The sequence below is a fragment of the Schistocerca piceifrons genome, chromosome 2 (assembly GCF_021461385.2).
Source record: "Schistocerca piceifrons isolate TAMUIC-IGC-003096 chromosome 2, iqSchPice1.1, whole genome shotgun sequence".
In the NCBI taxonomy this organism is placed as follows: domain Eukaryota; kingdom Metazoa; phylum Arthropoda; class Insecta; order Orthoptera; family Acrididae; genus Schistocerca; species Schistocerca piceifrons.
In genome coordinates, this window is record NC_060139.1 from 259,695,031 (window position 1) to 259,719,762 (window position 24,732).

Here is a 24,732-nt window from a genome sequence, read left to right on the forward strand (position 1 = left end):
CAGCTTTTTTATCCCATCAAAGACTTGTGCTGCCTGGTGCTTCAGCTACTTATCAACAGCATCCTTGAGCTCTGTTTTGATAACAGATTTCAAGAGATTAACATGTGAGAATACAGTGACGTCAGTTTTATTCTGAGACACTTATGAAATCCTGAAGGTGAAACTGAAACAAAAAACATCGAATGATTACTGAAGGAATCATTCTCCCACACGGCAGTGTGCGATCCTATATTATGAATTCAATGAAGGAATAGCTTTTTTGCTGGGAGACTTTTCAACTTCTTCCCTATAATCTGGATTTGGCACCAAGCAGCTTTCATCTCTTCCATGACATGAAGGTTTGGAAGGCTACTTAGCATAAACCCATCCCCATAAACACAACAATTGACCACGAAGCTTGTGGCATGAACTCCTGCTTGCACGAAATGAATGACGGAATGTACCTAGCAGCTAGCACGAGATGCTAGAACACCACGCATTTCAGTCATTTGCTGCTTACACACCGACGAATGCAACGGGGAGCTGACTGTCACAACTTGAGCTTCACAGTCCTTTTTCAACTACGTAAGTGCAATGAAGCTATAAGCATTTCTTTGTTTTTATTAGGCAGCCTGAGGTTGATTTATGAATAGCACTCATATTAAATTAACATAACTTTTTTATCTTACGCACTACTATGTACCAGGTGATCAAAAGGTCAGTATAAATTTGAAAACTGAATAAATCACGGAATAATGTAGATAGAGAGTTAAAAATTGACACACATGCTTGGAATGACATGGGGTTTTATTAGAACCAACAAAATACAAAAGTTCAAAAAATGTCCGACAGATGTCGCTTCATCCGATCAGAATAGCAATAATTAGCATAACAAAGTAAGACAAAGCAAAGATGATGTTCTTTACAGGAAATGCTCAATATGTCCACCATCATTCCTCAACAATAGCTGTAGTTGAGGAATAATGTTGTGAACAGCACTGTAAAGCATGTCCGGAATTATGGTGAGGCATTGGTGTCGGATGTTGTCTTTCAGTATCCCTAGAGATGTCAGTCAATCATGATACACTTGCGACTTCACGTAACCCCAAAGCCAATAATCGCACGGACCGAGGTCTGGGGACCTGGGAGGCCAAGCATGACGAAACTGGTGGCTGAGCACACGATCGTCACCAAACGACGCGCGCAAGAGATCTTTCACGCGTTTAGCAATATGGGGTGGAGCACCATCCTGCATAAACATCGTACGTTCCAGCAGGTGTTTATCAGCAAGGCTGGGGATGATACGATCCTGTAACATATCGGCATACCTCTCACCCATCACAGTAGCAGTTACAAAACCAGAATCACGCATTTCCTCGACGAAAAAAGGCCCGATAACGGTTGATGTGGAAAATCCAACCCATACCGTGACTTTCTCATCGTGCAATGGAGTTTCCGCGACAGTTCCAGGTTTTTCGGTAGGCCAAATTCTGCAATTGTGGGAATTGACAGACCCTCAGAGCATGAAATGAGCTTCGTCGGTCCACAACACGTTACTCAACCAATCATCATCTTCCGCCATCTTTTGAAACGCCCACACCGCTAATGCCCTCCGCGTCACTAAATCGCCAGGTAACAGTTCTTGATGCCGATGGATTTTGTACGGATAACATTGGAGGGTACGCCTCAGTGCCAACCAAACAGTAGTGTATGGAATGCCGGTGCAATGTGCGACTGCATGAGCGCTGACTTCCACGTGCATAGACGAACCCGCTACAGTCTCCATTTCTTCCTGAACTGTCTCAGCAGAATTACGCCTTGCGTTCGGTTGGCCACTATGGGGTCTATTGTCTAAACAACCCGTGGCTTTGAACTTCGAAATCATTCTCACCACAGCTGCATTTGTCAACGGACCTTTACCCATTCGAATCCCCTTCCTATGGCGATAGGATCGTAACACTGAACTAGCACATTCCCCATTCTGATAATACAGCTTCACTACAAATGCCTTTTCAAGTAACATCAACATGCTGAGACTGCTGACGCATCTGATTCTCTCTCTCTCATTACAGCTCCTTTTATACACTATTGTCATGCACAGTCACTGATGCAGGTTCGGCCAGAGTCACACAGGACTGGAAAATGGGTGCTTCTCCACGACAATGTCCCTGCACACTGCGCGATTCGTGTGCACCAATTCCTGGCACAGAAGATGATAACTGTTCTTGAACACCATCTGTCGGACATTTTCTGAACTTTGGTTTTTTCTGGTTCTAATAAAACCCCATGTCATTCCAAGCATATGTGTCAATTTTTACCTCTCTATCTACATTATTCCGTGGTTTATTAAGTTTTCAAATTTATACTGATTTTTTGATCACCTGGAATGTGGTGTGTCTAAAAAGTTCAGTGAATGGTGTCATATATGAACAGCAACTTGACGCCTGTGTGCGTGCATGCTAATAGGTCTTCAGAGACTTGAGGAAAATCGATATACGGCATGCACTGCATGTGACTGGCTGCATGAACAGATTGCAGCCAGTTGAACGTAGTTAGTGTGAGAGGAAGTGTCACAGTGCAATGAAGCAACATGTAAACATCAGGTTCTGCTACAAATTGGGGAAGACAGCAGTGGTGACATATGGAATGTTGGTGCAGGTGTACTGCAGGGAAACTGTGAGCAGAAAATGTGTTTATGAATGGTTTAAATGCTTCCGTGAAGGGAAGGAAACAACTCAGGACGAGCCGCGTTCAGGTCGGCTATCGACAAGCAGAACCTCAGAAAAGATCGAGAAAGTGCAACAAATGCTGACACAAGATCGGCGACAGACTCTCAGTTTGACTGTGGAGGAATTGGGCATTAGCAAGGACACGGTGCACAACATCATCTGCGATGATTTGGGTAAGCAGAAGATCTGCTCCCGATTTGTACTGCACAAGCTCTCAGATGAGCAGAAAGCAAAACAGATGGAAACTGCTGGTGATTTCATTTCCATGTGTGACCAGGATCCATTGTTTCTGAATTCCATGAGAGCTGGTGCTACCAGTTAGATCCGGCACCAAAACAGCAATCGATGTCATGGTGTTCACCGTCTTCCCTCCAGGGGTGGGGGTAATTGAAAAACAGGCTGCAAAAATTCAAGGTGAAGACACTGTTGATCGCCTTCTTCAACAACAATGACATCATCGACAAGGAATTTGTTTCTGTAGGTCAAACCATTAACACTACTTTTTACCAGTCCATATTGAACCGATTGCTACAGCCTATCCAGCAGGTTCGGCCAGAGTCACACAGGACTGGAAAATGGGTGCTGCTCCATGACAATGTCCCTGCACACTGCGCGATCCGTATGCACCAATTCCTGGCGCAGAAGATGTTAACTGTTCTTGAACACCCTCCATGCTCCCCTGATCTGGCTCCTGCAGACTTTTTCCTGTTTCCCCACTTGAAGGCGGCCACAAAAGGTGAACATGTGTAGACGTGAATGCCATCAAAGACTGTGTGACAGCCGTTCTGCGATCGATTCCACAGGAGGCCTTTGCCGACAGTTTCCAGAAGCTGTACAAACATTGTCGAAAATGTGTTGTAGCGGTTGGCGACTACTTTGAAGGGCAATAAAGAACATTTGTTTGTATCTTTTGTTTTGTTTGTTGACTGACAGCATTCACCTAACTTTTTAGACACACCACATATATTTTCTCAAGAGAAAATAGGGCATCTTCGACAACAAACTGCTTACATTTCTAGAAACCTAAGTTCCTACTTATTAAATAAAATTTAACTCACATCAGAGGAAAACTGAACATCCAATGTTGCTGATCCATCACACAGTTTTGCCGTTAGGTACCAACCATCAAATTTTGTCTTGAGAAAGGATGTCAAAGACAAAACAAACCCCTTCACAGTGTATATAGCAGGTGTAATTAGTTTTGCATCTTTTATTTGTTGTATATAAACAAATGGTTTGCTATCAATCACCAGACACTCTTCCTCAATATTGCTAACAGCAGATGTGGATGTATGGCTGTGATCTGGAAATGTAGGTTCACTGAACAGGTCATCAACAAAATCAGAAATGTTTCCTAAATGTACAGGATCCTGCAGCAGTGGAGTCTGAGCTGTTCTAGGCACTTCCTTACTATGTTTCTCAACAGCATCATGAAAATCCACTTTGGATGATTCAGAATGTTGTCTATTTATTGAAGAAGAATCTCTATTAAAAAAGGAACTGATTTTTGCTTGATTAGCACTTTTCAAGTTCACTGGCTTTGCCTTTGCAGGCGGCTTCTGACTCCTGCCACCAATTTCCTTTTGCAGTTTAGAGGAAAGAGGCAATGTTCGTGGTGTAATACCACTCAGACCAGGCTGCATGAAGAAACTGTCATCAACATTTGAATCATCTAAAAGAGATATAACCTCAGGTTCCCTGCTGGGGCCTGCACCCCCACCCACATTTGTGGTAGTCTTTACATCTTCTACAATTTCTATACTTTTGTTTAGCTCTGGAGTTGGTTCAAGGTCAGCATCTGAGACATTAAGGAAAATGTCATCATCTTCAAGAAGCTCTGTTTCTAGTGCTATGCTATTATTGCCTTGATTACTTCTCTTTGAGGTACTGTTTTGATTGTATGAAACAGTAGGCTTACTAGCCACAGCAAACAATGGCTGCTGTTCTATTGTTTCTATATCATCATCATCATCCATGTCCATCATCTCCATTTCTCTCTGGTAAGCTTCTTCAAATGCATCAACTTCCTGTTCTACCCTGTCATTTACATTTCTAGCATTTTGTGAATGTTGTTCCACCTTCTGCTGTTGCTCTTCCAGTTGCTTCAACTGAGCATCCACTTCCTGAGCAAATATATCATCGTCATCATCTTCAACAAGGAATGCAGCCTCATTTCTTTGCCTAATGTTTGCTGGTTGATCCTGAAAGAAGATATCAATTTATAATCACCAATAAATTCAGACAAAAAAATTCACTACTTAAAAAGTAGCAGTATTTCAGTCCCAAAAAAGCGTTAAATAATTAATTATAGGGAGTAATTCATTTTACCGATGATAATCAGGAGGTTAATTAGGAAATACACCAAGGATTCTGGGTCACAGGTGACACACTGGAGCAAGACACGAGGGAATCAACTATAACATGCTAACAAAAGAAAAAATTAACCACCAGAGAACTTAGAAGTGACAGAGGACAGCTGACAAGTAAGAAGTAGGCTAAGGACAGACTGGAAATACAAAATAGAGGAGACAAAAATTTAACCAATAGAAAAAGAGGAAATGAGTAGTACATAGTACAGAGAAGCACAAAAGATGTTAGGACTTGTGAAGTGTACAAGATTGATGAGGAGAAGAAGAAGAAGAAATAGCAAATAAAATGGAAAACTGTGACTGTTACAACCAGGAAGCAAATGGCAAAAGGTTATGCAAAAGTGAAAAACAGCAGTCAACAAAAGCAGTGATCACTGTGAGGTGAGACCAGGTGAGTGGCAGCTAATAGCACATTCCCAATCGTGCAATTATGAGGTTTTGAGGATTTTTTTAATTTTGCGGGCTTTATACATCCAATTTTCAAAACTTTTGGCTTATTGGTACACAACATGTTCCTGACGTATGTCTGCAGTGTGTGTGTGTGTGTGTGTGTTGGGGATTATGAGTGCTCAACGTTGAGGTCATCAGCGCCCTGACACATTAAAAGGAACGAATGTGGACAGACCTAATAAAACTGAAGCATACACGCAAAGAAAGCAGGAAAAGAAGGAAAATGCTACACAAGAAAGTAAAACGTAAGGAATGTGGAAACGTAGCAGCAAGAACGCCACAGGAAATTGTCATTGGCTGGCCACTTACATAAAATATGGGCAAGCTTGTCACACAGTGAGCAAATTAAGACCCTCTCCCTAAAATCTTTGGAAAAACATTTGACATGGCACAGAACTTTAAAACTTCAACCACATTCGTCCGAGTGTTTCCTAAAAGACATGGCAGATCCGCTGGCAAGGCAGCTGCGGCCCGCTGGTCAGAAAATAAAACAAAATCGAATAAAACGTGATGCACAGCGACCTGGATGCCACAAACACCACACAATGGAGGGTCCTCTCGCCGGAGCAGGAAGCCATGCATCTTAGGACTGTGGCCTATCCGAAGCCGAGTGAGGAGAGCCTCATCTCGTCCACGGGGCTGGAAGGAAGTACACCACACACACGTTGTGGGCTTGACTAAACGGAGCTTATTGTCAGTCATTTCCAGCCAATTATCCTCCCACCGACGCATGACTCTTGAGCTCAACAGCGACGTGAGTGCATGCAGAGGGATAGCACACTGAAATACTTGCGGATCGAGACACACCTCCTTGGCTGCGAGATCTGCCCCTTCGTTCCCAGCAATGCTGACGTGCCCCAGAACCCAGCAGAAAGCCACCACCTTCCCCAGTCGCTGTAGCTGGAGGAGGGCATCCTGGATGGTCTGGACTATTTTATCTGCTGGATACAAATGTTGCAATGAGTGAAGGGCACTTAGTGAATCGGAACAGACAAGAAATTTAGGACAGGAAGAATGTCTCATCTGCTACAGTGCCCGCAAGATCGCAGACAATTCTGCATCAAAGACAGTAAAAGTCTGAGGCAGTCGAACCTTGAGGACACGATCCGGAAAAACAACAGAGCAACCAATGGAATCCCCTTGTTTCGACCCATCCGTAAAGAAAGCTACATAGTCGTGGTGCTCAGATAAAATGGAAGAAAATGCTGCATTAAAAACAGTGGCAGGAGTGCAATCTCTCTTGTACTGCACCAAATCTAAAATCACTATGGGCTTCTCCAGTAACCAGGGTGGCAGGCTGTTAAAATCCAGGATTTGGGGTTGTACAGACTCCACACCGAGGGACTCTAGCACACGTTGTACGCTGATCCCAAATGGCAACTTAGCCCGGGGACGGTGGGAAAAAAGGCGGTCCAGAGGCGGATGAGCAACAATATGGTGAGCAGGCGAGGTTGGAGCTGCAAGAAACTTACAAGCCTGGTGCACCAGCAGGAGCTGCCACCGGATGGTAAGTGGCGGTTCCCCAGCCTCAGCACAGAGGCTGGGTATGAGACTGGTCCGATAAGCACCCGTGGCCAGTCGAATCCCTGAATGGTGGACGGCGTCAAGGATCCATAAATGAGACTGCCTCGCTGACCCATACACTGTGCACCCACAGTCCAGCCGCGAACGCACAAAAGCCCGATAAAACTGAAGGAGACGCGCCCTGTCCACTCCCCAAGACCTGTGGCTGAGGCACTTGGCTATTTTGAACACTTAGTTTACTGCTGACAGTTGGAAATGTCATGCGTTTTCTAGTGCACGGAAGTTTTACTTTTGAAAAAGATGGGTCCAAGAATCAGAATTAAATTTTGCTTGAGAAATGGAATACACTGCAGCAATGCGTTCAAAATGTTGACTGTCACTTTTGGTGACTCTACTACAAGTAAGACAAGAGTTTACATGTGGTATAAACGGCTCAAACACGTCGGAGAAGACGTTAAAGACAACGACTGCCCTGGACATCACAGAACATCAATTACTGATAGCAATGGTTCTGGAAAATCACCAAATCACCATCAGAGAGGTTGCTGATGATGTCGGCATATTCATTGGCTCATCTTAAGCTGCTCTCTCTCTCTCTCTCTCTTTTTTTGTATGAAATGTGTAGCAGCAAAGTTTGTTCCAAAACTGCTGAATTTCAACCAAAAACGACGTCGCATGGACATTACTCTGGGATTGCTGAAAGAAGTCGACAACAATTCAGAACTTCTAAACAATGTTATACCAGATGACAAAATATGGGTATATGGGTATGAAACCGAACCCAAGGCCCAGTCGTCCCAATGGAAACTGTCTGAAAAGCCAAGACCAATAAAAATTCGACAAGTTTGATTACGTGTGAAGGTTCTTCAGTTTCTTTGTTTTCAATTGGATAATGCATCATGAAAAGATGTTGTTTTGGCACCACTGACAGGAGCACCATAATGACAAGTGAGTTCTAAAAGTGCTTCCAAGTTCGGAAAGCATTATATCTGGAAAGGAACCCCTTGAGTGCGAGATCCCAAAAGGCAAGTGGCGTTTATGGCAATTGACACCCCACATATTGTCTACCATGCAACCACAAAATTGGCTGCTAATGAAAACAGGGGAGCAGGACTGGAGGTATCCAATGGTGAGCATAGTGTGAGGCTATAGAGTATAGTTGAACTGTTTAGTCAACGAGTAACTCACGACAGTGTTACAATGCTAGTGGTGTTGACAAACAGCAGAGCAATGGCAACGAAAACAAAGCAAACGTCGCATTATATCTGCAACAGCAGTTGCCAAAGTTGACATTTCGTCAGAAAGGAACGCACGGCATTTTACAGAATGAGATGAAATATTAGCATTTCTGCAAGATGAGTTGGTGGGATGTGTGGTGTGTCGAGCCATGTAGTTCATCATCCTTGTCGAGCAGGGAGCCACTAATCCCACCTCTTGTGAAACATAGTAAAGGTCTATCTTTGTCCAAGGATCGAGTACTAAACATAATTATAAACATGGAAGATCATCCACACCATAGTTAAAAAGCAATTATGAACAGATTTCGAGTAAGTCTGCAACAATATGACCCTGTGGTGCATATGAAAAACTACAAATATTCAAGGGAGGACATGGTGCACTTGCTACAAAAACTGGTGTTTGCATGTTTTAAAGATGCTTGATACAATTTACAGAATGTCATGATACTGACCACGTTATGCACATAAAACAGTGCACAACATACATTGCAGTGATTTCAAGGAGAGCAGTGGGTGACTGCATGACTTCAAACAGTGCTACTGAGTGGGAGATTTAAGATAATGAAATCTCAATCAGTGTCAACTTGACGATCCACAGCAAACTGTATTTGTGGATATCCCATTTTTCAGTAAGGAATTTGTTTCCAACTGCAAACAACAGGTATTTGAAGAGGAATTACCTATGAAAGAAACGCTGCAACTCAAGAGATACCAAGAGAGTTGTATCAAGAGCAACTAAAATCAAAGCCTTAACACATTTGTATACAATTATGCGGCTATTAACTGGATAGTAAATTGGCTGGAAAATTATTTATTGTGCTGCGAGTAGGTGGAGGTGGAGTTGCTATACCCCCCACCCTATTCTTTCTCGCGTATGTGATCTTGCAAGGGCAATAGGGAATATTTACATCACAGCAAGCAAGAGTGGGAAAATGGGCACAAGAGAACTATAACTATGGTATGAACATTGCCTTTGGCCAATAGCTGGTAACAATAACTTGCTTTTGCTTGATTCCTGATCAGTGTATAAAAATCATACTCCTTTGGAGCAAACTATCCCGCCTGAAAAGTGGGTGATACCTCCTGGAACCACTGGACAAATTCAGCCTCTGGATGCTTGTTTTTTCTGTGCCTACAAAACATTTATCACACTATCTGCAGCTATGCCTTAAAGGACAGCCAGTTTCACGATAAGCTCTACGACAAGAGTGTTTCACATTAGGTTGCATGCCATCACATTCCATCAGTTCTCATCACCTCGTTACAGCAATATGATTCTATATGGATTCTTTAAGAGTGGATACCTAGCTGAACGTCTTGCACAGCTTGTAACTCGCAAGGAGTTCGCCTTTGATCTTAATGGTATGAACCTTTGTGATCACTGTGGCACACCATTCTTCATTCAGTGTTCATGGTGCAAATTAATGGTTTGTTTTGAACATTTCTTGAATGTTGATGATGTCCATTATGTGTAATATGTACATCCCATAGAAGGTTCTCTGTACCTCCGAACACTCATTTCCTGTTGCCCTCCTGATACACAATGTGAGTCATTACCAGCTAATATTTTTTGTGTCATAATTGTTAACACAACACTTTCAAACTAAAGACTTAACTTGCAACCTCGCACTCAAAGGGTACTTTGTGAGGGGGATTACTTTGAAGGGGAGAAAGTTGATTTTGATTAATAAATAAAAAAATTTTTAAAGAAAAACAAAAATTCCCATTAATTTTTTATCACACCTCATACGCTACAATGAGCTTCGATGGGAAGTTGATGTTTTGCTCTGGACTGGGACTCAAATTCAGATCACTTCCCTTGCCAGCTAATGATGTGCATACATTCATCACACATTAACTTAGAGAAGCTCAAAAAGCATGACGGGCAAAGAGAGAAGTTGAAACTCTCTGAGTCAGCCTGTGAGGTACGCTCAGATAGCTCACTTGTCCTGCTTCAAATCCTGGCACAACATAACATCTGAACTTGTCACAAATATTTTAAATACAGTTTGTATACATATTGTGAAGCAGATATCTCGATCACTGCTATTATGTTGCATGGCCTAATTCGTAACAGCGTGTTGTGTGTTACCAGTAGAGAACAATGCATATAACCACCGCAATGCAATAACTCACTTTCTCGTCACCTAGAAGAGCACATAGAGTTGAAGGTAAGAACATAAGTTCCAAATTGTATTCTGTCACGTTATGGCACTACATGTACCTTCAGATACTACAGGGTGTTCAGAAATTCTTGTTACAAACTTCTAGAACTTGTAGCGAGTACAATGTCTGAAAACATACTGTTACTGTGCTACAACCATTTTAACACATGTTTGCTAGGCAGGTATGCAACAGGGTAGTCATGTTGTGGGTGGGGGGTTACGTCAGATCGGCTGATGTTATTTGATGTATATCCTACCCCTCTGACCTGGTCGCATTCACTTGTCTGTGAGTGTTAGAGCAATATGGTTGAGTTCACATTCACAGAATACACCGACATGATCCTTCTGAATGGTGAAGCTCACGGTAAAGAAAGAGCTACTCATCACCTTTATCGAAATCATTCTCCACAACATCTGACTCCATCACATACTCTTTTCACCACAATTACACAACAGCTTCGAGAAAGGATACATTCACTGTTGGCAGGTATGATTGTGGTGTTCCAAGGAGACGCTGCACACCTGTATTGAAAGAGGTCACATTGCATCACGCTGAAGAGAACATTTCAACGAGTACACGAGCAATTTCTTTGGCAGCTAATGAATGGAACTGTAAAACAAGTGATGTATTGGGTCACACCTAATCAGTTACTTGTAAAACTGGTCGCGTTACAAACATGTTTTCAAATGCTTGTAGCACGTAAATGGTACATTTTTGGACACAGGTTCCAATTGTAAATGTTACATACTTACTCCCCTCTAGAAGTCCTAGAAGTTTGTAACGGGAATTCCCAAACACCCTGTATAAAGGTTTTTGAATAGTAGCAGCTTCGGACAAAGAGTCAAAGAAAACCATCATAATGACCAGGAGAGCGGTGTATTGACCAAATGCCCTCCTATCCACATCCTCAGCTGAGGATGGTCTTGATGGGTCACTTGTGGCCTGAGGACGGAGCGCTGTATAAAGGTTTGAAATTGATGTGTTTCATCATCCTGGAGCTTTGGGTGGCATTTTGAAATCAAGAGAATACTGCCTGTCAAGCACACACGCCAGAAGGTGTGTCTGCCTATTTCTGGTTGCTGTCTGCCCCCTGCTGATAAGACCTGAAAGAATGGTCTAAGCGGAAAAGAGCATGTGGAGGGTGCTTTGGGCATAGTGCTGTTCTATGCTAACCATTAGGAACAATACAAATTATGTGATTTTTGAAGTTGGATGTATTGCATAGATTCACAAGAGCCACATTCATGCATTTACTTTGGCACAGTTAAAGAGAGTTACATTTTACAAATAATGAGTACGATTGCTCTTTGAACTTAATGGTAAAGAGAAATGCTGAAGATTAAATGGGTAGGCAAATAACTAATGAGGAGATACTGAATCGAATTTAGGAGAAAAGAAATTTACTGTACTACATGACGAAAGAAGAGATCGGTTGATAGGATACATCCAGGGGCGCCAAGGAATTGTCACTCTGGGAATGGAGGGAGGTGTGAGGTGGTAAAAATTGTAGAAAGAGACCAACGGATGAATACAATAAGATGGTTCAAATGGATGTAGGTTACGCAGACATGAAAACACTTGCACAGTACTGATGAGCATGGAGAGTTGTATCACATCAGTCTTTAAACTGAAGATCACAGCAGATGAAACAGTAACAGCAACAAATGTTATGCAATTCTCAGCAGCAATCAAATTTTATGCCATCTGAGGAATCTATCAGTTTTTGAAAACATAACACAATTTGATAAATAAGGAGTCTACTCACCAAGTGCCAGCAGGAGAAAACACATAAACACTGAAAAGCCAAAGAAACTACTACACCTGCCTAATATTGTGTAGGGCCCCAGTGAGCATGCAGAAGTGCTGGAACAGGACACGGCGTGGTCATGACTAATGTCTGAAGTAGAGCTGGAGTCCTGCAGGGCTGTCCATAAATCCGTAAGAGTATGAGGGGGTGGAGATCTCTTCCGAACAGCATGTTGCAAAGCATCCCAGATATGCTCAATAATGTTCGAGTTTGGTGGGAAGCGGAACTGTTTAAACTCAGGACAGCATTCCTGGATCCACTCTGTAGAAATTCTGGCTGCGTGGCATATCACATTGTCCTAGATGAGTTGCCCATGTCTGTCAGAATGCACACTGGACATGAATGGATGCAGGTGATCAGACAGGATGCTTACGTACGTGTCACCTCTCAGAGTCGTATCTAGATGTATTAGAGGTGCCATATATCACTCCAACTGCACAAGCATCACACCATTACAGAGCCTTCACCAGCATGAGCAGTCCCCTGTTGACATGCAGGGTCCATGGATGTATGAGGTTGACTCCATACCCGTACACGTCTATCTGCTCGATACAATTTGAAATGAGACTCGTTCGACCAGGTAACATGTTTCCAGTCATTAACTGTCCAATGTCAGTGTTGACGGACCCGGGTGAGGCATAAAGCTTTGTGTAGTGCAGTCATCAAGGATAAATCAGTGAGCCTTTGGCTGCAAAAGCCCATATTGATGATGTTTCATTGAATAGTTTGCACGCTGACACTTGTTAGTGGCCCAGCACTGAAATCTGCAGCAATTTGCGGAAGGGTTGCACTTCTGACACATTGAACGATTCTCTTCCGTTGTCGTTGGTCCCATTCTTACAAGATCTTTTTTCAGCCGCAGCAATGTTAGAGATTTGATGTTTTACCGGAATCTTGATATTCACGGTACACTCGTGAAATGATCGTACGGGAAAATCCCCCCTTCATTGCTACCTTGGAGATGCTGGGTCCCATTGCTTGTGCACCAACTATAACACCACATTCAAAAACTCAAATTTTGATAACCTGGCATTGCAGCAGCAGTAACTGATCTAACAACTGCGCCAGATACTTGTTGTCTTATATAGCCGTTACTGACTGCAGCACAGTATTCTGCCTGTTTAAATATTACTGTACTTGAATAATCATGTCTACACCAGTTTCTTTGGCTCTTCGGTGTAAAAGTTAGGGAAATAAACAAGTTTTTGGAGCCAGTGGTTTCTCCTCCTGGCAGCAGGTTGATGTGAAAGGAAGAGGGATGAAGGAAAAGAACTGGAGAGGTTTAGAAAATGGGGAGATTATGGAAAAGTCACCCAGAACCTCAGGTTAGGGTAGACGTACTGCATGAGATGAGAAGGAAAGTCTGACTGCTGGTAAATGCATAGGGGAAGATTTGAAAATGTGAGTCAAAGATACGAAATAAGCAAAATAGGAATTATAGGAAAATCATCATCCAAGAATTAATATGAGCAGAAAGCTTAGTGCAGGTCAGAAAATAAAAGATATAGAAAACTGAAAGGGCCTGAAGAACAGGAATAATTACTGAAAAGAAAACAGACAAACAAACTGATGTAAATTAGGGTCATGTGGATAGCAAGAACCACACACATGTTGTAACGCCAGTTCCCACCTGTGGAATTCTGAGAAATTGGTGTCAGGAAGGAGGATGCTGATGGCACATGTGGTGCAACAGGCATCGAGGTTGCAACTGTCATGCTTTGCAACAGCGTATTGTGCGTTGCCTTCTATGTTTGTATGACTACCAGCAACTTATCAATTAGGATGAATGGGCATAGACAGAGAATGTATACAGGCAACACACAATATCCTGTTGCAGAACATGCTCTACAACATGACGGTCATGACACTGGTATCTGTTTCACCATACATGCCATTTGGATTCCTTTTTTCCACTCCCTTTTAGCTTTTTATACCTTTTATTTTCTGGACTGTCTATCTCCTACCAGTCTACCACATATAATGCACTTAGCTTTCCAATCTTATTAACTCTTGCATGATGTGTTTTCAATAACCTCTGTCTTGCTTATTACCCTATCTTACTTCAGCTCTTAGGTTTTCAAACCTTGCCCAGTGCAGTCATCAACAATCAAACTTTCCTTCTCATCTCATGTGATAAACCCTCCCTGATCCAGGTTTCTGGACAACTTTTCAGTAATGTTGACCATTTACTAAACCTTGCCAGTCCTTTTCCTTTATCCCTCCCCCCTTCACCTCAATCCGTCTGCCGGAAGGAGGAGCCACTAGCTCTGAAAAACTTGCAGATTTTCATAACTTGTTTATGTGTTTTCCCTGCTGCTGCTTCATGAGTACATTTTTTTTATATATCAAATTATATATGATATATCCAATATTATATATGAGGAATTAAGGAACATCTGTAATAATCAATGATTGAAAAGAAAGCAAACTGTTCAACATGTCTACATAAACTAATAACTTAATAGTCCTCATGTTGGCATAGTGATGAATGGTAGTTGTGTATCAGCTACTACATAATTTTGGTCATCTTTATGAACTGCACTTCTTTATCTTACTTATGTGTTAGATCCAAGATTCAGATGGTGAAGATTACTGAACAAGAAGAAAGTGCAGAAAACTGGTTCGTAGAGATGCATCCAGAGTGGATTGAAAGTCTTATGTCTCGTAGGCTTGCTGATTTTGATTATTTTTATGGCACTATGTTTTCTGATGCAGTTGTAATATAGATCCACCCAAACAAATTGTAGGAAGATAATGGAGCTGAACACACACACACACACACAAAAGGAAACTTACCAACAGGGTTTAATAATTCTGTGAAAAGCCTCAGTTCATGCCCTGCCAGCATTGCATCCATTTAGAAAATCTTTTCCATTTATGGGCTTGTTTGGTCAAAATTAAGAAGTAATCTTGAACAGAAGAGAGCTGAGAAATTAGTAAAGATCTATAAATTTCTGCATGCTTCCAAAAAGGACTAAATTGTATCTTAGTCACTGTGATTCTAGACCATGTTTACGTTTTTTCTGGAAGCGTAAATGTTATTTAACTGTATTTCTTACACTGCAATAAAAGTTAAAACACAATATTAATAAAGCAAATTCCTGTTACAGTAAACAAGATGGCTCTTTTTAATTTGTGGAAGGCTATTTATGGAGCATTTTGTATGAACTAAATTTTCATTTTCATAATGAAGTATAGTTTTACTGACAGCTTTTTAATTTTTTAAAAAAAAGGAAGAAGCTGTTTTTTTGGGGGGAGGGGGAGGGGGGAGGAAGATGAGGTTGATTTACATTACAACATCCCTGCTTCTACGTAAGCCCATAGTCGGAGGGAAGGGGCGGCATGTACCCCCCCCTCTCCTGCCTGCTCCCCTAAAGCTCTCAAGGAAAGGAGAAAAAAAAAAATGGTGCAGTCAAGTGTTTTTCTTTCAAAAATGATTTAAAAGTTAGTATTGTGTAGAGTTTTAATATGGTCAGAATTGGAACTTTTGTATAGCTTCTTTCAAGTTGCCAACAATCAGTAACACTCTGACACTGATTACTGACAATGGTGTGTGTGTATATGAAAGTATCATCAGTCGGAAGGAACTGTGGACAAACATAGACAAAATATCCACTTGGTGCAATGAATGTCAATGCAATTTAACTATGGGTAAATGCGAGACAAAGTCAACAACAAAGAGAACCGTATGGCACCTTATTATAAGATTAGTGATGAATGTCTTGAGCATGTCACATTGTTTGATGATTTATGAGCAGTACTAAGGAAAAATTCAAAATGCGCGCAAAAAGCTAAAAATCAGTATCGGAGAATGCAAATGGATAACTCAGTTTTGTTGCAAGGTTCTGGGGAAACACACCACAGCCATAGATGAAATCACATACAAGATGTTGGGTTGGGTTGTTGTGGAGGAGGAGACCAGACTGCAAGGTCATCGGTCTCATCGGATTAGGGAAGGATGGGGAAGGAAGTCGGCCGTGCTCTTTCAAAGGAACCATCCCAGCATTTGCCTGGAGCGATTTAGGGAAATCACGGAAAACCTAAATGAGGATGGCCAGACGCGGGATTGAACCGTCGTCCTCCCAAATGCGAGTCCAGTGTGCTAAACACTGCGCCGTCTCGCTTGGTACAAGATGTTACCGAGATAAATTCTAGAATATTGTTCCAGTCTTTTAGAGTCCTTATCAAGGAGGTGCAACAAGAGACATTCAATGAATACAGACCTGCTTTGCTACCCCCCCCCCCCCCCAATGAACCATGGAACTTGCCATTGGTGAGGAGGTTTGCGTGCCTCAGCGATACAGACAGCCGTATCGTAGGTGCAACCACAACGGAGGGGTATCTGTTGAGAGGCCAGACAAATGTATGGTTCCGGAAGAGGGGCAGCAGCCTTTTCAGTAGTTGCAGGGGCAACAGTCTGGATGATTGACTGATCTGGCCTTGTAAAACTAACTGAAACTGCCTCGCTGTGCTGGTAATGCGAAGAGCTGAAAGCAAGGGGAAACTACAGCTGTAATTTTTCCCGAGGGCATGCAGCTTTACTGTATGATTAATTGATGATGGTCTCCTCTTGGGTAAAATATTCCGGAGGTAAAATAGTCCCCCATTCGGATCTCCGGGCGGGGATTACTCAAGAGGCAGTTGTTATCAGGAGAAAGAAAACTGGCATTCTAAGGATCGGAGCGTGGAATGTCAGATCCCTTAATCGGGCAGGTAGGTTAGAAACTTCAAAAAGGGAAATGGATAGGTTAAAGTTAGATATAGTGGGAATTAGTGAAGTTCGGTGGCAGGAGGAACAAGACTTTTGGTCAGGTGAATACAGGGTTATAAATACAAAATCAAATAGAGGTAATGCAGGAGTACGTTTCATAACGAATAAAAAAAAAAAAATAGGAGTGCGGGTAAGCTACTACAAACGGCATAGTGAACGCATTATTGTGACCAAGATAGACACGAAGCCCACGCCTACTACAGTAGTACAAGTTTATATGCCAACTAGCTCTGCAGATGATGATGAAATTGATGAAATGTATGATGAGATAAAAGAAATTAATCAGGTAGTGAAGGGAGACAAAAATTTAATAGTCATGGGTGACTGGAATTCGACAGTAGGAAAAGGAAGAGAAGGAAACGTAGTACGTGAATATCGATTGGGGCTAAGAAATGTAAGAGGAAGCCGCCTGGTAGAATTTTGCACAGAGCATAACTTGGTTCAAGACTCACAAAAGAAGGTTGTCTAAATGGAAGAGGCCTGCAGACACTGAAAGGTTTCAGACAGATTATATAATGGTAAGACAGAGATTTAGGAGCCATGTTTTAAATTGTAAGACATTTCCAGGGGCAGATGTGGACTCTGACCACAATCTATTGGTTATGAACTGTAGATTAAAACTGAAGAAACTGCAAAAAGGTGGGAATTTAAGGAGATGGGACCTGGATAAACTGACTAAACCAGAGGTTGTACAGAGTTTCAGGGAGAGCATTAGGGAACAATTAACAGGAACAGGGGAAAGAAATAAGGTAAAAGAAGAATGGGTAGCTTTGAGGGATGAAATAGTGAAGGCAGCAGAGGATCAAGTAGGTAAAAAGACAAGGGCTATTAGAAATCCTTAGGTAACAGAAGCTATATTGAATTTAATTGATGAAAGGAGAAAATATAAAAAAGCAGTAAATGAAGCAGGCAAAAAGGAATACAAACGGCTCAAAAATGAGATCGACACGAAGTGCAAAATGGCTAAGCATGGATGGCTAGAGGACAAATGTAAGGACGTAGAGGCATATTTCACTAGGGGTAAGATAGATACTGCCTACAGGGAAATTAAAGAGGCCTTTGGAGAAAAGAGAACCACTTGTATGAATATCAAAAGCTCAGATGGAAACCCAGTTCTAAGCGAAGAAGGAAAAGTAGAAAGGTAGGAGGAGTATATAAAGGGTCTATACAAGGGCGATGTATTTGAGGACAATATTACGGAAATGGATGAGGAAGTAAATGTAGATGAAATGGGAGACATGACACTGTGTGAAGAGTTTGACAGAGTGCTGAAAGGCGTAAGTCAAAACAAAGCCCCAGAAGAAGAAGAAGAAGAAGAAGAAGAAGAAGACATTCCGTCAGACGTACTGATAGCCTTGGGAGAGCCAGCCATGAAAAAACTCTACCATCTGGTGAGCAAGATGTATGAGACAGGCGAAATACCTTCAGACTTCAAGAAGAATATAATAATTCCAATCCCAAAGAAAGCAGGTATTGTCAGATGCGAAAATTACCCAACTATCAGTTTAATAAGTCGCAGCTGCAAAATACTAATGCCAAATCTTTACAGATGAATGGAAAAACTGGTAGGAGCCAACCTCAGGGAAGATTAGTTTGGATTGCATAGAAATGTTGGAACACGTGAAGCAATACTGACCCTACGACTTATCTCAGAAGATAGATTAAGGAAAGGTAAACCTATGTTTCTAGCATTTGTGGACTCAGCGAAAGCTTTTGACAAAGTTAACTGGAATACTCTCTTTGAAATTCTGTAGGTGGCAGGGGTAAAATACAGGGAGTGATAGGCTATTTACAATTTGTACAGAAACCAGATGGCAGTTATAAGAGTCGAGGGGCATGAAAGGGAAGCAGTGGTTGGGAAGGGACTGAGACAGGGTTGTAGCCTATCCCCGATGTTATTTGATCTGTATATTGAGCAAGCAGTGAAGGAAACAAAAGAAAAATTTGGAGTAGGAATTAAAATCTATGGAGAAGAAATAAAAACTTTGAGGTTTGTCGATGGCATTGTAATTCTGCCAGAGACAGCAAAGGATCTGGAAGAGCAGTTGAACGGAATGGACAGTGTCTTGAAAGTAGGATATAAGAGTAACATCAACAGAAGCAAAATGAGGATAATGGAATGTAGTCGAATTAAATCAGGCAATGCTGCGGGAATTAGATTAGGAAGTGAGACACTTAAAGTAATAAAGGTGTTTTGCTATTTGGGGAGCAAAATAACTGATGATGGTCGAAGTAGAGAGGATATGAAATGTAGACTGGCAATGGCAAGGAAAGTATTTCTGAAGAAGAGAAATTTGTTAACATTGAGTACACATTTAAGTGTCAGGAAGTCGTTTCTGAAAGTATCTGTATGGAGTGTAGCCATGTATGGAAGTGATACATGGACAATAAATAGCATGGACAAGAAGAGAATAGAAGCTTTTGAAATGTGGTGCTACAGAAGAATACTGAAGATAGATAGGTAGTCCAAATAACTAATGCGTAGGTATTGAACAGAATTGAGGAGGAGAGAAATTTGTGGCACAACTTGACTAGAAGAAGGGATCGGTTGGTAGGACATGTTCTGAGGAATCAAGGGATCACCAATTTAGTATCAGAGGGCAATGTGGAGGGTAAAAATTGTAGAGGGAGACCAAGAGATGAATACACTAGACAGATTCAGAAGGATGTAGGTTGCAGTAGGTACTGGGAGATGAAGAAGCTTGCACAGGATAGGGTAGCACGGAGAGCTGCATCAAACCAGTCTCTGGACTGAAGACCACAACAACAACAATGTATTCTGACCAAACAGAATTATAAACTATTTTAAGACATACAGTATATACCAAAAATTGTTAACATTATATCTAATCAACCCTTTTTCCATTTACTGATTTCTACATTTGATAATACAAGAAGAAATAACATAAACAAAAAGAAATGGTTTACAATAATTTATATTGTCAGTTCCTTTTTCTGCTTACTATCTAAGACGGTTGTCTGTGGTATTGCTATTTTTAATATTAATAATAATCACTATATCACGATCATCATTTGTAAATCTACTGCCATTTCTTCATTCCTGGTACTCCTCCCAAAATATATCACATTTTCTGAGCTATCCATAGCTCTGGATAACCAACAAATTTTGAATCCTTTCATAATAACGTTCTTGTGATTCTGCTCCAAACAATAATGATTCACTGGCCCAATATGGATACAGTGGAATTTCAATTTTACATTTTTCACGATTCTACACAATAAATTCATAACCCTCGTGAAAAACCCATACAATCAATGCTAAAAATTCCCTGATTTTACATTTCTTCCTAGTAAGGTTTACCTCAATTCTAAGTTCTTACTTGATGCCTCACTTTCCCATTTTCTTCATATTGAAATTTGATGTTACTGAACAAGTTATCAGTGGCACAGAGGGTAGATGGATCACACCACAGGCGGTGGCAGAGTTGAGCAAATATTTTAGGCCACTGCAGGGAGAGGAGATGTGAGAGAGGAAATGCTGACATAATCCATGATCGATGTTGCCAAACAACTTACAACATTTATCTTCGCTGCACAATTATGATATGACTACTGCTAGGTTGCAGCGGTAATGGAAAAACAAACGGACGTTGTAAAGTGGCAATGCATTCTGAAGGGGCCCACCCACTACCTTTTCTTGTGCCACTTATAACTCAGTCTCATCTTTTTGCACATATCAAATGTACTTTATTGAGCAACAATATCAATCATCAAACTTTTAAATTCAAACACTGAGTTTCAAAGAATATGCTCCGTCATAATCGAGGAAACGTCACCTATTTCCAACTAGCGAACGCTTATTGGCTGGCAACTTGTTAAGTCAACCAATAGCCAGCACAGCCATCAAACCACAATAACACACGTAAAATGAGCTCGCCTACTAGATATGTGGAGAGAGGGAGTGACCCTTGAGCGACAGGAGTGCTGGTAGGGGTGAAATCACTTTTTAAAATGCTGAAAATACACTTTTCATGCAGATCATGTGCTATGACAGAGATTTCACCCAGAAATAGAACAAGGGACTTGCGATAGCACATTTTAAGGACTTTCAAGTTAAAATTTGACATGATACAGTTGCAACTACAACATACGCTACTCGTATATATACTTTGCACCTTACATTGTAGATCATAAAGATTAGCAGTAGTGATAGAGGGTATGAAGTGAAACTGTAGCACCTGAGCTTTCTTTCAAATTTACATTTTACACAGCGTACACAAATTCACTGAGCCGACTTCTAATAAGCCTGCAACATCAGTTGGGGAAGTAAACTCAGGTTTTCATGTCTCTGTTTCTTTCATCTAGCTTAAAATAACACTTTAATGGTGGTGAGCATATGAAGTGTGGCTCATAAGAATAGTGTTAAACAGCAGCAGCAACTGTGACAAAGTATGTCATTAAGTAGATGTCTGCATTTATGCTTATGGTTTAACCACTTAGCTGCTGTAATGTTTTTGGCTTAATTCAACATGTTCATCAATGTTTCCTTTTTTCTGGGTGAGCACAAAGGATATTTTCTCAAAAACATGTGTTTTCGATGAATAATTTGTGGCTGTGACATGCCACAAAACAGCTCGATTACCTTGTACCCTGATACCAATTTCAATTTTTGATGAGTTTTTACTTGCTGCTACACATCTGATTAAACTCATTACCACAAATTATTGTATAAAAATTGTATTGTACATTTAATTTCCTTTACTTAGTCAGAGTATATATGAAGTAGTAGAGAGGATTGAGATTTTCAATCATATATGCCAATTACATGTAGTTTTGCTCATATTTTCGGGGGTTTTAAACATTTGCCTTGGTTCTGCATTTTCCTCAATTTTGCTTTTTTTTTTAAAGTCTGGGCCACACAAAAACGTAAAATAAAGGTTTCACTGTACTGGCAGTTTCTTTAAACTCCCTCCTGGAGCGAGAGTATGGTCTGATTGAAAAATCCACTCGCTGTGAAGTTGTCGCAGGAGATTCTCCAAAGGTCTATTCATAACAACAGGCACTTCTTGAAGTTTTAAGGTCATGCTGCCAGGAATTATTACCATGCCAGTGTCATTATTTGCTATTAGACACTCAACGTTCGGGGTAACGGCCCCCCTGCTGCAAGACCCCAGCACACCCATTTTCCTTCAGTAAAGGAAAGAGTCTGGTATTCTAATAAAAATAAGCCTCAACCAATCTAACATCAGATCACTTTGTCACAACCCCTTCCTCGACTTCTAAAGAAACATCCTGCAAGCAGTTTTTCTTTTGCTATCATTTTCCTGTAAAGAATGACACATGGGAGAAGCTTTCTTGGATCTGCTAGCACACCCAGCATTACTGTTATTCTGGGCTTTTGATTGCGGCAACTCCTTCACATCGACAGTAGAATCTGAAATACTGGTGTCTGATTGGCGTTGTCCATTTGGGCCAGCAAACAGTCGTGCCGATTCATCAGATAGATAGTAGGGTGGTAGTAGTCTTTTGTCAAATGTCATGTGAAGTCGCTGAGCTACATTCTCCTGCATCGTTATGTAAGCCTCACTCTCTTCATTATACATACGCATCAGCCACTGCTTGATTTAACTTCTGCAACATATACAGTTGCCCCCCCACCATGAACCATGGATCTCACCGTTGGTGGGGAGGCTTGCGTGCCTCAACGACACAGATAGCCGTACCATAGGTGCAACCACAAAGGAAGGGTATCTGTTGAGAGGCCAGACAAACGTGTGGTTCCTGAAGAGGGGCAGCAGCGTTTTCAATAGTTGCAGGAGCAACAGTCTGGATGATTGACTGATCTGGTCTTGTAACAATAACCAAAACGGCCTTGCTGTGCTGGTACTGCGAACGGCTGAAAGCAAGGGGAAACTACAGCCGTAATTTTTCCCGAGGGCATGCAGCTTTACTGTATGGTTAAATGATGATGGCGTCCTCTTGGGGAAAATATTCCGGAGGTAAAATAGTCCCCCATTCGGATCTCCGGGCGGGGACTACTCAAGAGGACGTCGTTATCAGGAGAAAGAAAACTGGCGTTCTACGGATCGGAGCGTGGAATGTCAGATCCCTTAATTGGGCAGGTAGGTTAGAAAATTTAAAAAGGGAAATGGATAGGTTAAAGTTAGATATAGTGGGAATTAGTGAAGTTCGGTGGCAGGAGGAACAAGACTTTTGGTCAGGTGAATGAATGGAAATGGAAATGAAAACCCATGTCATTTCTGGAAACCCAGAATCTACTATGTAGGCATCAACATGGATTCCGGAAACAGCGATCGTGTGAGACCCAACTCGCCTTATTTGTTCATGAGACCCAGAAAATATTAGATACAGGCTCCCAGGTAGATGCTATTTTTCTTGACTTCCGGAAGGCGTTCGATACAGTTCCGCACTGTCGCCTGATAAACAAAGTAAGAGCCTATGGAATATCAGACCAGCTGTGTGGCTGGATTGAAGAGTTTTTAGCAAACAGAACACAGCATGTTGTTATCAATGGAGAGACGTCTACAGACGTTAAAGTAACCTCTGGCGTGCCACAGGGGAGTGTTATGGGACCATTGCTTTTCACAATATATATAAATGACTTAGTAGATAGTGTCGGATGTTCCATGCGGCTTTTCGCGGATGATGCTGTAGTATACAGAGAAGTTGCAGCATTAGAAAATTGTAGCGAAATGCAGGAAGATCTGCAGCGGATAGGCACTTGGTGCAGGGAGTGGCAACTGACCCTTAACATAGACAAATGTAATGTATTGCGAATACATAGAAAGAAGGATCCTTTATTGTATGATTATATGATAGCGGAACAAACACTGGTAGCAGTTACGTCTGTAAAATATCTGGGAGTATGCGTGCGGAACGATTTGAAGTGGAATGATCATATAAAATTAATTGTTGGTAAGGCGGGTACCAGGTTGAGATTCATTGGGAGAGTGCTTAGAAAATGTAGTCCATCAACAAAGGAGGTGGCTTACAAAACACTCGTTCGACCTATACTTGAGTATTGCTCATCAGTGTGGGATCCGTACCAGATCGGGTTGACGGAAGAGATAGAGAAGATCCAAAGAAGAGCGGCGCGTTTCGTTACCGGGTTATTTGGTAACCGTGGTAGCGTTACGGAGATGTTTAATAAACTCAAGTGGCAGACTCTGCAAGAGAGGCGCTCTGCATCGCGGTGTAACTTGCTCGCCAGGTTTCGAGAGGGTGCGTTTCTGGATGAGGTATCGAATATATTGCTTCCCCCTACTTATACCTCCCGAGGAGATCACGAATGTAAAATTAGAGAGATTCGAGCGCGCACGGAGGCTTTCAGACAGTCGTTGTTCCCGCGAACCATACGCGACTGGAACAGGAAAGGGAGGTAATGACAGTGGCACGTAAAGTGCCCTCCGCCACACACCGTTGGGTGGCTTGCGGAGTATCAATGTAGATGTAGATGTAGATGTACAGAGCGTAGGGGAACGATGCGGGAGACCCGCACCACCTTACTAGGCAAGCTCCTAATGGAGGTGGTTTGCCGTTGCCTTCCTCCGACCGTAATGGGAATGAATGATGATGATGAAGACGACACAACAACACCCAGTCATCTCGAGGCAGGAAAAATTCCTGACCTCGCCGGGAATCGAACCCGGGACCCTGTGCTCTGGAAGCGAGAACGCTACCGCGAGACCACGAGGGGTGGACGGTCAGGTGAATACAG

The 24,732-nt window shown here is 41.8% G+C and overlaps 1 protein-coding gene across 1 annotated transcript in view; it reads right to left on the reverse strand.

The window, feature by feature from the left end:
• LOC124776942 (recQ-mediated genome instability protein 1-like) overlaps positions 1-24,732 on the reverse strand; it is a 130,362-nt gene that overhangs the window by 44,976 nt on the left and 60,654 nt on the right. The window contains exon 6 of the mRNA XM_047252164.1: positions 3,767-4,909. Within this exon, the coding sequence (XP_047108120.1) occupies positions 3,767-4,909 (1,143 nt within the window). The remainder of the gene's footprint in view (positions 1-3,766; positions 4,910-24,732) is intronic.